Source organism: Acipenser ruthenus, chromosome 40 (genome assembly GCF_902713425.1).
Source record: "Acipenser ruthenus chromosome 40, fAciRut3.2 maternal haplotype, whole genome shotgun sequence".
NCBI classification, from domain to species: Eukaryota; Metazoa; Chordata; class Actinopteri; order Acipenseriformes; family Acipenseridae; genus Acipenser; species Acipenser ruthenus.
Genome location: NC_081228.1, coordinates 4,566,250 through 4,582,053, shown reverse-complemented (window position 1 = coordinate 4,582,053; position 15,804 = coordinate 4,566,250). Strand labels below are relative to the sequence as shown.

General features: G+C 37.4%; 1 protein-coding gene across 7 annotated transcripts in view; it reads left to right on the top strand.

The window, feature by feature from the left end:
• LOC117397310 (opioid-binding protein/cell adhesion molecule-like) overlaps nt 1–15,394 on the top strand; it is a 244,977-nt gene extending 229,583 nt beyond the window's left edge. For 3 of the 7 annotated variants that reach the window (XM_034913058.2, XM_059009985.1, XM_034913057.2), the window contains 2 exons: nt 4,727–4,762; nt 6,601–15,394. In XM_034913058.2, coding sequence (XP_034768949.1) covers nt 4,727–4,762; nt 6,601–6,701 — 137 coding nt within the window. In that variant the 3' untranslated portion in view covers nt 6,702–15,394. The remainder of the gene's footprint in view (nt 1–4,726; nt 4,763–6,600) is intronic. The other 4 variants (XM_059009983.1, XM_034913059.2, XM_059009981.1 and 1 more) reach the window with 2 other exon arrangements.
• Nucleotides 15,395–15,804: the final 410 nt, after the last annotated feature.

Genomic DNA, 15,804 nt, shown 5'->3' with positions numbered 1-15,804 from the left:
TGTTTTATATGTATTTTTTTTTTGTAATAATACACTTCTATGCTATTAGATCTCTACTGTAGAGAAAACTAAACAGTGGTGAGAGAGAAGGTATGGCCCAACAATGCGTTGAAGTTCTATTGTTCCCAGAAATCCATACAGCTCTTGCAGAACCATCATCGTGAACTGATTTTTTTCATAGGGTTTTGAAAACTTTTATCAAGTCTCATTTTCTAGCATAGAGGTTTAGTTTCCTCTAGCTATTCTCATAACTCAGGCTGTACAAGTTAGCCTTGTATGGAATTAGTCTAGTTGCTCTTCTTTGCACTCTCTCCAAAGCTACTATGGTCAGCAAAACTGAGACATGGTTTCAGATGCCAAAAAAAAAAAAAAAAATTATTTATTTTTAATTCAGGCACATAACCAGTTGAAACAAAATGCAGATAGGTATATTAAAGTGTAGTCCCATACTCAAGTTCGATACAGGTCACTTACCAGTAAGAGTCATGCTGAATGTTTGTATTGTTAGGTGTTGAATGTGTTAATTAAACTACAGATTTTAAGGTAAGGTTTAGTGTTTCCTCCCTTGGGGTAAATTAACTACTTGAATTGTAATTCTAATCCTGTTGCATTGCTTTATATAATGTATTGTGTCATGCAATAATTGGATGGATCTCCCTAAAGAAACTCAGGGTGCAATGAGTAAAGTTCAACAGAAATTAAAAGGAATATTAATGGAATGCCTACAGGACTGACCCTTTGACAAAACAGTCCTTTGTAGTTTTTTTTTTTGTTGTTGTTGTTTAACTTAAGCTGGACGTTACTTATTTTTTTGATAGAATTAATTTACAGTTTGCATTTTGAAACAAAAGTTATACCGAATCATATTTTTCACGATTTTACTCGACAAACGGAGGAAAACTGTAAATACGCAAAGCACACTAATTCCTCGTCATTTCCCATTAAGAAACTCATCGAGTTAGATGTTTATGCCCTGCACGTTGATACCGTCAACCAGCTGACACATTATAGGAACTAATACTGGTAACAGTAATATAGTGCATTCGAATATTTGCTCTGTGTTTTGTGATATGACTAACTGTTGCTTTACAACCACACACACACACTCAATAGTTAATGCTGTTAAACACAACAAGCTCGCTGATGAAACCTCAGCTACACCATTGTAAAATGGACCCTGAGGCTGGAAGATGGCTTGATGTTGTGAGTTGATGTATTCCGAGATGAAGACCCCCAAGAGGCCACAGTTAATTTCTCACAATTAAAAGTTAAGAGCTGGAACATTTAAATTGTTACGGCAGGTAGATTTCAGCGTATCATAGTATGATGTAAGGGGAAGTTGACAGCCTGGATGAGGGAGAGCTTTGGTATTCAGATATTTAACAATCCATGTAAATATACGGTTCCATGCAGAGATATATTCTGCTTTTAAAATTCCTGACTCAAGTCTTACTTATTGGTGCTTTTTCAGTTGCTTATACAAATTTAAGCACAAGCTACAATTCATTACCTTACTGTTAGAATAAACTGCAGCGTGAAAATAGATTTTCACACAAGTCTTATACTTCTCGAGAGTTTAGTCAAGAACAACTGGCCTGTATCTTCAATCAGGGAATCCAAAAGGCAAGCCTAATATCTTTCTGCCTTCAGTTTTACCTTACATACAAGGAACATGCTGCAACATGTGTGCATATAGTCTTCTTGATACCTTTCTTACTGCACTGACATGCAGCCATCACCACATTTAGAGGACATAGTCAGAGACATGACGGTTGGGTTTATACAGAGACAAACTTTTTGTGTACTCCACCTTGCAGTCCCTGTGTGGTAGAGCTGTCAGTGTATCCTATAACAGACCCCCCCCCCCCCCCCCTTGCTGTCATATTACCCTTTGGAAACAAAACAAGATGCTCAGATACTTTTAGACAGCAGTCTGATGAATCCAACAGGAGATGGCAGGCACCTCATCTGGCACGTTCCTTATTTACACTGCTGTTAGAAAATACAGTATGTTTTTTCTGTGTTAGCCAGTAGTTTGAAATGCAATCTGTATCAACACCAAGCCAGATTCAGAGCATAATATGCATCGCCTTATGTTCTTATGTGGTAATTAGGTTTACCAGTTGATGTTATCACATGTGTCATTATTATTAATATACCAATCTGCTCCTTTGGAGTAAGATAACACAGTGCAATAAGGAACACATGTACTTTTTGCCCTATTGAGCCATCACCTGATTGGAATTCTGGCTAATTGAGGTGTTTCTCAGTAGGTGGATCTAACAAAATATGTCATTTAAAGTGCAAAGTAATATGTATTAAGTGTCAGATGTTGGACTTTATATACAAATCTTTAGGGACTGTTTTATGGAATGTTTTAAGGAGTTTTATTTTGATCATGTTTATATAGTGCTTTGAAAAATAAGAATACACTGATCTGGAAACTCGATTTAGTTCTTCAAAATGGGCTTTAAAAAAAAACAGGCTTTGAAAATGCGTCAGGTAACAACATGTCGTTAACAGGCCATTTGCATGTAACAATGCAGTAGTTACTGTGTAATATCTGTATTTACACAGTCACTACAATGTAATTACGTGGTTACTAGTACAGAGTGTTAACTGTTTGCACAGATGCATACATGCACAATTCTCCCATATGTGTCCTTACACTTTTGTAATACAAAATCTCTTACCGATTTCCATTCAACATTTTAACCACTCAGATCTACTGTAGATACTACACCTGCCACAGCATTAACATATTATTTTTTACATATACTTTTAGTTTCTAAAAGGTAGCTGATAATACTCAATTCAATACTCAAATCAAACTTGCTTTGGGGTGTACTGTACCCTGGTAACATTGTTACATTTCTGTTCAAACAGTGACCATAACCAAATGTGTTTTCAATTCAATTACTCTACTTAAAACCACTTCTTCATTAGTTTGAAATGAGTCCCATTTTCCAGTTTAATCATTCATTTGATCCCTTTGACAATACATGCCAAACAGATCAGTTGGCATTAATTAGATTGCTTTCAAGTTCCTGTAGATCATCCAAGTAGACCACGTTATCCATTTTAATTAGGTGCATTTCGATTCAGACAACAGTGGAAAACTCATTAAAACCATAACGATGCTAGACTAAAGCCCACCTATCTCAGTTTGTTTGAAACACTATTACTTGATTACGTAGCCTACATTTCAATAATTTTCTTCATTTCTTGCCAACAGAATTATGTTTTATTTTACTAGTGTACGGTACTAGGATGTTATATATATATATATATATATATATATATATATATATATATATATGTATTATTATTATTATTTATTTCTTAGCAGATGCCCTTATCCAGGGCGACTTACAATTGTTACAAGATATCACATTATTTATATATCACATTCTTTTTTACATACAATTACCCATCTATACAGTTGGGTTTTTACTGGAGCAATCTAGGTAAAGTACCTTGCTCAAGAGTACAACAGCAGTGTACCCCCATCAGGGATTGAACCCACGACCCTCCGGTCAAGAGTCCAGAGCCCTAACCACTACTCCACACTGCTGCCCCAGTGCTATACCATGCTACCCCATTATAATGAGGTTGTCAGGGTCCATAATTAGGAGACAGCGTTATTTGTGTTTAAATTAAACACAGAAAAGCAAAACAAACATCAAATCGCATAATGTCTTCTTCTTCTTCTTCTTCTTCTTCTTCTTCTTCTTCTTCTTCTTCTTCTTCTTCGTCCCATGCATGTTCTTATGTTACAGTGCCATGGTCATGCTAAACATTGCTCTTACTGACTTAATTAGTGTCTGGCAAATACAAGCCCATCAACCACGACGAAGATGGCAAGGCATGTCCCTTAAGAATGCTGTTGTAATCCGCCAGATTAACGGTTCCCTGCAAGTTAAAGCCATGCTGCCACAGTGCTCTGCAAAGCAGTCATGCTAGGAGGAGGAGGTGGTATGGTCCTACATAAGGATTTTTTTTCTGCAGTAATGTCAGCGCTTACCTCTGTGCACTGTGTGCTATGCACCAAGCGGGTTAGTATAGTAATCTGCCGTCTGGACAGCATTTGATTAGCTTGTATATGGCCAGCAGTGATTAAGGTTGACCTGTCTGGTTGATTGGTCAAGGATTTATCCTCCAGCTAGATAATGATAATGATCTGGAACGTGGGATATATTTATAATGGAAGTAATGGAAGGAGCAGCTGTGCATGGTCAGTGACCATAATGTGGTCATTTCAGCTCTTCTGTTTTGGATGAACTAGACTGCCATCATTATGATGCAGGATTGGGAGCTTCCATGACTAGGGCCTGAATTAAATCAAAGTCAATGTCGCCGCCTGTCATTTTGATTGAATCCAGTCCTAGGTACTTCTCATTCTTCTCAACACCCTTGTGGCTGCAGAAGGGATCTGCAATTAAGCAATCCAGTTTAGACTTGTTCAAAAGTAACTTGAAAATGGTACTCCAAATCAGACTGGGTCTAAAATATGGCCGTTATCTGGCTTGGGGTGACAATAAATAACATTGATGTGATTTCAGGTTGGGTCTTCATGCAGCTTATCCACTGTCAACTGCTAGAGTTCGTATTTAGTCTATGCAGAATCTTACCAAGACCTGTATTGTCATCTAAGAGCAGCTTTTCACCAGTGTTCTGTATTCCCTCAAACCTCAAATCTAATATAAAATGATTTAATTTCTTTTAGAGAAGACAACATCTACAAAGTATGCAATACTGAGAGGTTTGTATATGCATTACAGTAAATTCCAATAACACTCAATTAGCTCATAAGTATGATACATAAAGGAAATGTATAACATTTAACATACGTCTAATATAGAAAACATCTCTCTAACCTGCTAACCCAATTTAATATCCCCTATAGAACAGCTTCTGAACTCATTCATGAGCCTTTATGATGCAAATAACCTTGTTCATTTTGGAATTATTGAAATTTCAGTTTGGAAATTGTAGCGAAATTATATTAAAACTGTAAAATATATATATATGTATATTTTTGACAAAAACAATGTCAACACCTTCTATTGATGTTTATTCGTGTTGCAGCAAATAAATCAGATCTATAGTTCTATAGTGTATGTTCCAGCTACTTTTGAATAACATGTATTGTGTAGCTGTTGTAAACTGTTACGTCTCCAAAACGGATAGAGGTCAAGAGAGTCAAGCCCTCTCCCTCGCTGTCCATTCCACCATGGCATCAGACGCTTCACGAGTTACAGCGTGGCATTTTGCCGAAAAGAATGAAGGCCTGGCAAAGACAGAATTTTCCATTGACTGTCAACATAATAAATCATAAAACTTTCAAAACAAACACAACTCAGAGTGCCAACAAATGACCTTTTCCCTTTGTTTGGAGCTTCATGAGTTTTGGGCGGACAGATGAAAGGAAATTGTAAGAGCTCTCTGGCTGATGGAATGACACTGGCTCCTTGAATGAATGTCTGCTAAAGCCAGCTGAGCACCACCACTTATTTTATGAAAACCTCTTAGTATTTTCTCCAGCAGCTGTGTAAACAGACCCAAAACTTCAGTGGCACTGGCACATTTTAGGGCAATGTTCCATAACAGACCTTCCAGGAACTTGTTTTAGGAAAGGGTTGAAGCCATTTAAAGCAGGTAACCCCACAATATTCAGTTTCACACTTTCAACACGTTACTAAAAAAAAACAAAAAAAAAAAACGCTTGTGTCCTTTACTAGTTATATTCAGATTATACACATAAACTTGTCATATTAAGTCAATAAAATAGAGTGTATACAATGTTTCAAAACCAGTATACCCATCACATCGCATTCCTTTCCACTCTATTGTTTTAATGTACATTTTTTACATTGTTTAATTAACTCTGTTAGTTAAGCAGTGCTGTGGATCAAACTGTTCTTGCTGACAATCGATATACTACTACTACTACTACTACCTTAGCTACTAGATTCAGCAAAGGCATGCTTTAATTTTCAAGTTATAAGCTAGTAACAACAGTTGCTGCATTTCAGAGTCTTTGCAGTCTAGCTGTGTCTGGTGTTGAAAAAAACCATCAGCTCTGTAGTAACTTAAATGTACAAAAGATAGCTTGGTCCATAAAGTCTTTTTTTGTTCAAAGATTACATGAAATTTGTATCCGAATTTAAAATTAGCTTAACGGAATGTTTTATTAATTAGTCATTTAGAAGACGCTTTTATCCAAAGCGACTTACAGAGATTAAGGGGTGAACTATGCATCAACAACTGCTGCACACTTAAAATAGGACTTAAGTCTTACATCTCAACCGAAGGACAGAGCACAAGGAGGTTAAGTGACTTGCTCAGGGTCACATGGTTAGTCAGTGGCTGAGCGGGGATTAGAACCAGGGACCTCCTTTCTTTAACCACTGGACCACCAAGCCTCCCTAACCCTAACCCTAACCCTGACCCTAACCCTAACCATTGCTGTCCTAACCAGTGTCGGATTAGGTTTGTATACTTGTCCATGGTAAAAACAGGACTTTATGGACACCTATCGTTTTGTACTGGAGCAAAACAAAACGGTCTTTAAATGAATGTTTACTCCCCCTCCTACAGATCTTGGAGCAGCGCAGGATGGGAAGAGCAGTGGCACAGGAATTCATGCCTCGGCCTACCTGTTGATGATTCTCTGTGTGCAGCTCCTGCTCAAATTTTGATGCAAAACTATCTCCGAGGGGCAGCGTCCGGTTTCTTTCTTTTCAGCACCACAGACTTTTGCACAAAGCAGGAGACCCAATCTTCAATTTTGAAATTGCAAAAATACAATACGTTTTTTCTTTTTGTCAGTTTGAAAGTCTGTGTACAGAAGATGACTGCCCTCTTTGTTGCTGCAATCGAACGCCCCCATTGTACCATGGTCTAAAAAAAAAGGCTGTTAATGTTTTTGTTTGTTTGATTTTGTTTTTGATTTTATTGTTAACCACTGACATCTGCAGTGGGCAGTAGTATGTAGGAAAAAACGAAAGTTTTCTCCTCAATATTATACATGGTGGTATTTTTAAGTGATGAGTGCTATATTCCTTTTTAGTAATATGATGAAATATTTTCAGAGTATAGATATTGAAGATAAAAAGTATATGATATATTGTTGCTACTAAGTGAATTTCCATACTACAAGCAATTGAAAAGGCATATGTATTGCTTGTTTGGTACCTGTGTCAAACCGGCAAAACATTATACATTTTATCAAACTAACTAATGCTGGCAACTCAGGGCTTATGGTTTCAGATCCATTTTGCATTTATATCATCAATTCAGTTTTCAAAATAACAATCTAGATGTGGCTTTTTTTAAACAGTAACATGTTGTTCACCATCCCAAGCTACCGAATTTCTAGAAATCGGTTTCTGCATAATCTATTTCTATGTAAAAAAAATAGATAGAATAACCTGTCTTCAGTTACTGTATCGACTGATAAATGTACCCTCATTGATGTCAGCTGCTTCACTGTATGCACAGTAGATCAATTACCTTTTGACCAGACACATTTTATTGTAAATAAGGGATACACATTATGATTTGTTAACGTTTTCTTTGATGTACATTCTTATTCAACATTATAAAGTATATGCCAGTGGACCAAAACATTAACATTGTGCTAATTATTATTATTATTTTTTTTAGTAACCTGCATGATAAATATGTCCTGCAATAATGGAATGCCAGAATATAATAAACAATGTTATAGTTTTAAAATGCGAGACCACAATTTTAAGATACAATAAAGAAATACAAAAAAAACAGATCAAGGGAAACATGTAAAACACCTTTATCAATATCCCTACCAGAATAAAACCCATAAGCCATGTGGAGCAAAGGGCCATTGGTTCAGCTGTAATTTCATTTTAAATTGAGGTGTTAATCCTCACAAAGATCACCACGGATGACCACACCAAGGAGAAGGAATATTCCCCTTAGCAATGTTCTTTATCAACAGCTGCAGCACTGATTGTCTTTGATAAGAACATACGCTCATCAGCGCCAACGCTAATGGCAATATGGCTGTCAATGCTGCTGGTATCTGCAGTTCATTCTACTTCTGAACCTGATAATGTGTAACATACGCCCATTGTTCCCATGCTGCCGAAACAGACGCGTATCAAGTGCTGGAATATGCAGGGTGCTCTGGGTCACCTTTACATTTGTCACCCAAACTGATTATTGTATTTGAAACCTGGTAAAATAAAAAATGCAGTAATTCAATCCACAGTACTTTATTAAACACTGTTCAGCATTCCATGAAACAACCTGTGTCTGTGGAAATTTCAGCTTCAGTTTCAGCACCTCGGTTTTACTGGCTCATTCATTTGGCACCATTTTCACTGAGGTGTCTGCAACCATTGAAATAAGACTTAGACGGCAGCAAAAGCAACATGAGTTGCTAGGATTGACCAATAAAATCAAGGGGCTTATTGAAATGTTGGGACTGAAACTGGGTTGGAATACCAGCTCGTTTTATCACCATATGCAAAATATACTGGGAATAATGTCTGTGCAGCGATGCTGCACTGGAGTTTGTTGTTCAGAGAATATGGGCTTGTCCTGATTTGGTCTGGACTTGACCTTTGTTGGTCCTGGAATTAAACTCCATCATTTGCATATCTGTGTTTGAATGATTTTTATCCAAGCCTGTTCTTTTTATCTGTTGCTAATCACAGACACCCCAATACACACCTGCTGTAGACACATGTGGGTACCCTTTTACATTAAAATCAGTGTCAGTGGGTTCATAGCCCTTTCGGTGGATTGTAAATGTCATCATTGCATGCTAGTAACATGAAATGTGCCCTAAAAAGAGCCTAGTGTCATTTCATGGTTGCACTGCAGTCATGCAGATCGGTATGCTAGCCATTACTTTGATTTCGTAGCTGACAGTCACAAATCGGTATTCTTTACATGTCACAAAATCCATACTGCAAAATGGTAGAGGCCAGCATTTAATATAAGCTTTTTTTTAGTGAACAGCTTTTTTTTTTTTTACTTCAAAGTAGCTGTTATCTTTCCTGTAATGACTGCCACATCTTTCATGTGTACAGTGTTTAGTAGTGCATGTAACTATCTTAATGTCTCTTGAGACGGGCCGATATGGAGGTATGTCCAACAACAACCATCAGCTACAAATGGGCTTGAACTTGTTGGTGTTTATTTTTTTGCCAAAAAGACTGAGGGGGTAGAAGTACTAAGATGGGCCCGTCGCATGCGCAAACAGATTGCAGTTTGCATTTTCGTTGCGACAGTTCACAAGGTATACATTTTGTCGTCCGTACTAAGAGAAAATACTTTATTGAAGAGAGCCACAATATACTCATTTAAATATATGTTGCATCCTCTTAGTGAGATCTCTAGCACTGCAAGTCATGTAACGAATAAATAGTGAAAGGCAGTTTAATCCCATCAGATTCTATAGTGGGGCCCCACCTTCACCCCCTGTTTCTATCAAAAAGCTTTTCATAATCACACAGTAGCCCCTCGCTAATCCGGACGTGTTTCACCATCATAACGAGGTGTCGTCAGTGGTAGGCTGCTACCTCACAAGGGTGGAGATTAATAGTACAGCATGCTCACAGTTTCTTTGATTGGTAAAATACTGTATGTATGGGTGGATGATTTTTTTTAGAATACAGATGTGTAAAGGAACTGCATGGAAAACTATACTGTGCACATCTTCTAATACATTGTTTTGTAATTATATCTCACAAAGCAGATGAAGTGCAGACTTTAATTCAGTTTTCTTGTGGAGTTTTGGCATGTAAAAAAGTATGTATTTGTCATTTCTGTCATTGGTTTAAATAGGCCATCGTGAGACATTCTAAAACTCTGTGGACCTTGAGATCATCTATAGCTATTCATTGTTGTGAAGAGTGAGGTTATCACTGCTGAAATGGACAAGATGCATTGACTTGGGTATTGACTTTCTTCAAGCACTCATGTAATCACAAGTGCTGAGTGCTATCTTAAGACTGCTCAGCCAGCATTAAAGACAATACAGATCTATGCATCATGCGACTTGTCTCAGATAAACTGTAATTATAACAGTCCACCACCATCAACACTAATGGCATTGATTTCAAAGCCTTTGGTGTCAATGCCCTTACTTATCCTTCTTCTGGCTGTCTTCCTTTGGCATCCCCCTGCTGTGATGAAGGCAGTTCCGTGATCATGTCAAGCCTCAGGATTGGCAGCAGTGATATAACTGTAATTAACAACAATTTAAGCTTAAACGTCCCCTTATCATCTCCAGGTTCTTTACAATAAAGTGCTTAGTGAGCAGCAGAGCCAGTTAAAGTTAAGACTTTTTTTAAATGTTTAAAAATATATGCAATACAGTAGGTCTAAAGGATAGAGAGCCATAAATATGGTGCAATGTTTCTTAAAGATCCAGCAGACACCAGGACAATGAGCTTAACTACTGGTAGGTCCACTGTGACAGTGTTTCGTGTGTGGGTCGTCATTGAATAATAATGAGTCAGACACAGAGCATTGGGTGTTGACACGCCGCCCAGGCCCGCAGATTTAATAACACTGGTGCTGCCAATAGGCTACCAGCAATGGTAGCCCTAGTGCCACATTTAATAAAGAAAGCAAAAACAGAACATAGCTAAAAATAAAAGCTCATTAAAATAGACGTCCTGCTCCAGGAACCTACTACACTATATTACCCTCTCCATACCGGTTGGGATCAGCATCCCCTAAACTAACCTGCTGCTGTTGCTCCCAGTGTCCCGGCCTTCGGGTCTTTGCGACAGTCCTGGCTGAGCAGAGCCTTCGCAGTTAAAGGGTTCCCGTAATAATTATCGGACGCTCTCCTCTTCGATATCAACAAAGCAAGCTTTTGCTCAGCGCTCATCTGTGTAGCAATGGCAGTGCAGTACTCTCGAGCTGTAGCGCAGATGTTTTTTGCGCTCCACACCGCCTCCCCGGGCACGCTCCCCAGCCAATCCGGACCTCCTGATCAGCTCAGCGCAGGGCGAGTCTACCCGCTCAACTCCTCTCCTGTTACACATCCCAGCTGCACACATCTGCACAAGAACCTGTGACAGGGTCCTCCCTTTCACATCCAATGACTTGGCTGGCGAGCTACAGGATACAATTTGACACACTCACACAGCACGGGATGAGCTTAAGGGCTTTGAAGGTCACCACCATTTTGTATACATTTTAACCAGTACCATTTACTAACACTTACTACATGCACTTAGCACACACGTCTGTGGGTGTGAGAATGGGTTACTTTCTAGATCATATACTTTTGTTGTAAGTACGTGTATCAAATAATGTAACAAAAGTAAGTAATGTACAGTACAGTTATGGTGCAGTTAATGCAGTTTGAAGTGCATCCAAATTGACTCTTAGTGAAAGCACATCAAAAATGTAACAAAACCTAGTGAAAGCATGGTAAAGCATAGGTAAGCATTGTAAAGAATAGTGAGATATTAATAAACATGGCACCAGGTAAATGCACAGTATAACCATGGGTTAAGCATGGTAAAACTGCACAATACAATGGTAAGCTTTAATACAGGCATAAAACTGATGCACAGCCTTCTCTGTGGCGAGCCAGGTTACTATGACAGGGAGCGATTTTAAACACTTCTGTCTTTTTAATTGCAGGCTTGGGCTGGGTGTGTTATGAGGCGAAAAGATCTGTCTCATTCATTATCAAGCATATCAAATTTGCGAAAAGGTATATTGCAGGTTTTTAGTATTCCAAGAGGGCTAGGCTATCACTGCCATGCTGTTCCTTTTCATCCACCAACACATATATTATTCATGCAAAATTCTGTTTGATCCGATGAGAAAACATAGTAAAAAAAATCGGAAAACATTCATGTTATCACTCATATGCTTTCAACCTGTGCTGAGATTCTTTAACTGAGATTATGGAGCCTGTGAGTAATGTGTGCCCTTTACAACAACAAAGAAAACAAAATGTGATTTCATAATTTAAACACTTGGTTTAATGCAGGATTTACTTAAGGGACAAGTTATCTTGTAATTCTTTTCATCTAGTACTTTATGTTCTAGGCCAGTTCCAGGTGTTCCAGTTCCAAATTATAATCCAATATAGTTTCCAATCAGTGGAATGTTTATAAAATAGATCAGCTTTTTGCCTTTATCTGTTTTTTGTTTGATTTTTTTTACCTTAGAATTGATCCCTGAACAGATTTATATTTTGTATTCAGATGGGATTCAGATATTTAACATCTAGACCATTTTGACCTGTGCTATTCTCCTGTCCTGCGTTTCTATTGAATACAAAAAAAAACCCCCATACAAAACACTTGCTAACAGTGAGGAAAATACTATTGGAAAAGCTTGGTTTGATATTCGGTTATCCCTTTAAGTAGTAGATCTTTTTTTATTGGTCTCAAATCTGTGGTTTTGAAATGGATCTTATAATAAGCATGGCATTTCAATTTAATGGTCCAGATTTTCTTTCAAACTGGAGATAAAAAAAAAAAAAAAGTATTAATTAGAGAAAGAAAAAAAACCTGGGGCGTCATGATGTGTTAATACAATTGCCTGTTTCCATAGAAAATAACAGAGGTCTTAAAGTGGCTCAGAATTGTTTGATTTAATAGACAACTCCAGTAATGGAGACATACATCAGAATATCACCTTATGTTGTAAATCCTGTAAGACTGCAGCCTTTTCCCTCATATTTTAAAGCATTTGTTTACCTCAAAAAACGAAGCTCCTTTATTCCTCCTTTAGTCTGCCAGTTCAAGGGTGAAGATTATGGAACACCTCTTATCACGTGATAGGTGCTATCTGACACCCTGATATATACAGCTGTATATATGGAAATATCATAATATTCTGCTAAGTAGTAGGCATTGTAAGATGGCTTATCCTTCTTTATGCGCTGTCAGCTGTATCTTTGTTATTTTATTTAATAGGAAAACTCTAGTGACATGCCTTCATTTCGCCTTGACGTCTAATTAGACAGCAAATAATTCCCAGAGAACCCCCCCCCCCCCCCCGCCCGCCCCCCCAAAGAAACCATGCAAACATTATTATTCGATGCCAGAATGCATGAGATAAATGTAAAACTGATTTACTAAATTCATGTTAGAACAGAGCTTTCCAACCCTGGTGATGGGAACCTCCTGTTTCTTCTGGTTTCCACTCCAACGGAGCTCTCAATTACTTAACTAGACCCTTAATTGAACTAATAATTTGCTTAATTAGACCTTTTTAATTGCTCTCAGCTCCTAAAAAGCTGCAGAGTTCAAGTTATTTATAAAATGTTATAGCCAACTTGAAACCTGCAACTGTTTAAGAGCTAAAAACAAGTAAAATTAAGCAAATTATTAGTTCAAATTAAGGGTTTAGTGAAGTAATTGAGAGCTCAGTTGGAATGAAAAACAGAAGAGACACAGAGTCTTGAGGACCAGGGCTGGGAAGCCCTGGGTTAGATAGATAGATTGCAATTAAGTTAATATCTTATAACACTTAACTTGATGCAAATCATTCAATGCAGGGCTCCTGTTGCTCAATTAATGTCTCTTTATAACCTAATTTGCACATGATAACCAGACGGGACAGTTGTTAGTTTTGCAGACTTTAGCACTGTCATATTCAATTATAGGATTATTATGAACTGAATAAGCCGCATGACCATACAATGTTATGATTTTATACATGGCACATTTTGTGAGTTGCATTTTGTTGCCAGGAATGTCCTTCTTCCATTAGAGAGCTGAACGTTTGAATTAATGGCAGTGTTTATCAAAGAGTGTTGCAATAACAGACCTTCTGAAAATGACATGTTGTTTTTAGCCAGCACACCCTGTGATATCATGTTTGGCCTGTTTTGGTTTTTGATGTAAAACTTATAAACTAAGAATACTGAAGGATTAGCAGGTACTATATTGCATTTCAAGAGATAGGAATCAATCTTTATCCCACACTCAACGTTCTGTGTCGGTAGTGATTTTATCGTGTTAATTGTGAAGGGCAAGAAGCACTTCACAGTGTTATAATAATTCTGTGAATGCCCAGATCAGAGAGTCCTCTTAGTCAAGCTTCTGAAGAGATGTTATAATGTGGAGTGCCATTGAATGCGCCTTTCCCTTTTAGGTTAACTCAATGAATACAAGGTCTGGTAGATCGTTCTGTACCGATGCCACTAATTTGATTGCATTCTTTCCCTCAACCCATCATAGAAAGTACAAATTGAGTTTTTTTTATTTGTTTTGTTTACTTCCCCTCACAAGGAAGTGCATACTTTTTGAAACAGCATCTGGGTAAGATCAAGGGTAAGGCAATGGCAAAAAGTGTGAGAGAGAGAGAGAGAGAGAGAGAGAGAGAGAGAGAGAGAGAGAGAGAGAGAGAGAGAGAGAGAGAGAGGGACATGAACATTAATCGGATTGGCATGTTATATGATACAGTATCTGTATAACATTTGCTCTGGCAAAATAGTTCTGAAAACGTGTTCGCTGTCAGATTAGCAGCTGAAGGTTTTGTCACTTTTTTAAAATTAATTTATTCACCCAACCAGGCTCAAATCACACGTATTCTGCTCACCCACATGCACATGAGAGTGCCGAATTATTTCTGAATAAAAAAGATAATAAAAATCATTATTATGGATGTAAACCAAGCCTCAGCAGCCATTTTACAATCTAGTGTGGAAATGCTGTTGCTAGTGGATTGATGGAGAATGCTCAGTAACACTGTTTCTCTGTGTAATATTGTATGATTTTATCTTACAGTGTTATTGACTGTATTTTCAATGCTGTGTTTGTCACTGTTTTATAAGGATGCAGTAAATAATAACTTGTAAAAAATAGCAGTTGGTTGGAAGGAGGGACACACATTTTCCTTTTTGTTGGGTGCCCATTTCTTTCATTACATAATCTGCCAATTGTTTCCAAGACATTGTCATTTTTCCTTTCTATGTCTTCTTTTCCAGGATATATAGAATTGTATTATTGGTAATTAGCGGTTAAATCAGTTGTTTCAGTTATTTTAACGCATGTATGCTTCACTTTGTAAATCGCTGTCTGTGATGACGTAGAGTGATATACAAACTATCAACACAAGAAGGGCAAACACATTTGTTTAAATAACGTTGGTATTACATACCCTACATAGCTTCTCCTTAAGGTACATCAGTTTCATTATTTCAAAGGCAGGTTCCAACCTTTTTATTTTGTCAACCAAGTGCTACTCCAAATCTACAAGCACAAAAAATGAATTCCATGTTTCCATTAAAAAAAAAATGATAGCAAGCTATACACACCTGTTTCTATATCTCATCCTATTTTTTACCTGTATCATCTAATGTATGACATGATAACTTATGTACAACTTTTGAAGAGGTAATAAAATTATTTAAAATGTTTCGGGTGTATTTGATGTTTTCTTCATCAAAACTATAAGGTTGCTTTTTTTAAGACTAACCTGGCAAGTTGAGGTTTCAATCTTTTGCTTAACACTGAGCTATTAAGTAAGATCATGTAACATATTATAAATGTATTGTTTGATGTCATTTGTTTCCAGATCAATCATGTCATGGCGAAGACCATATATATAGAATACTGTACCGTACATAGTAGGTCTTTATTTAAACAATGTAAGTCATTAAAAAATACTGCAGCATCTACATGTAAACGGACCTGCCTTAATGGGCTTTAAAACCTCTGGAAGGAAAAGAATGAAAATATATGTGCACAAACCCCAGATGCTACAGAAGGGTATTTGGGACTTGGAGTTTTTTCCACAGGTTCTGCTAGAGAGTAAAATAAAAACACA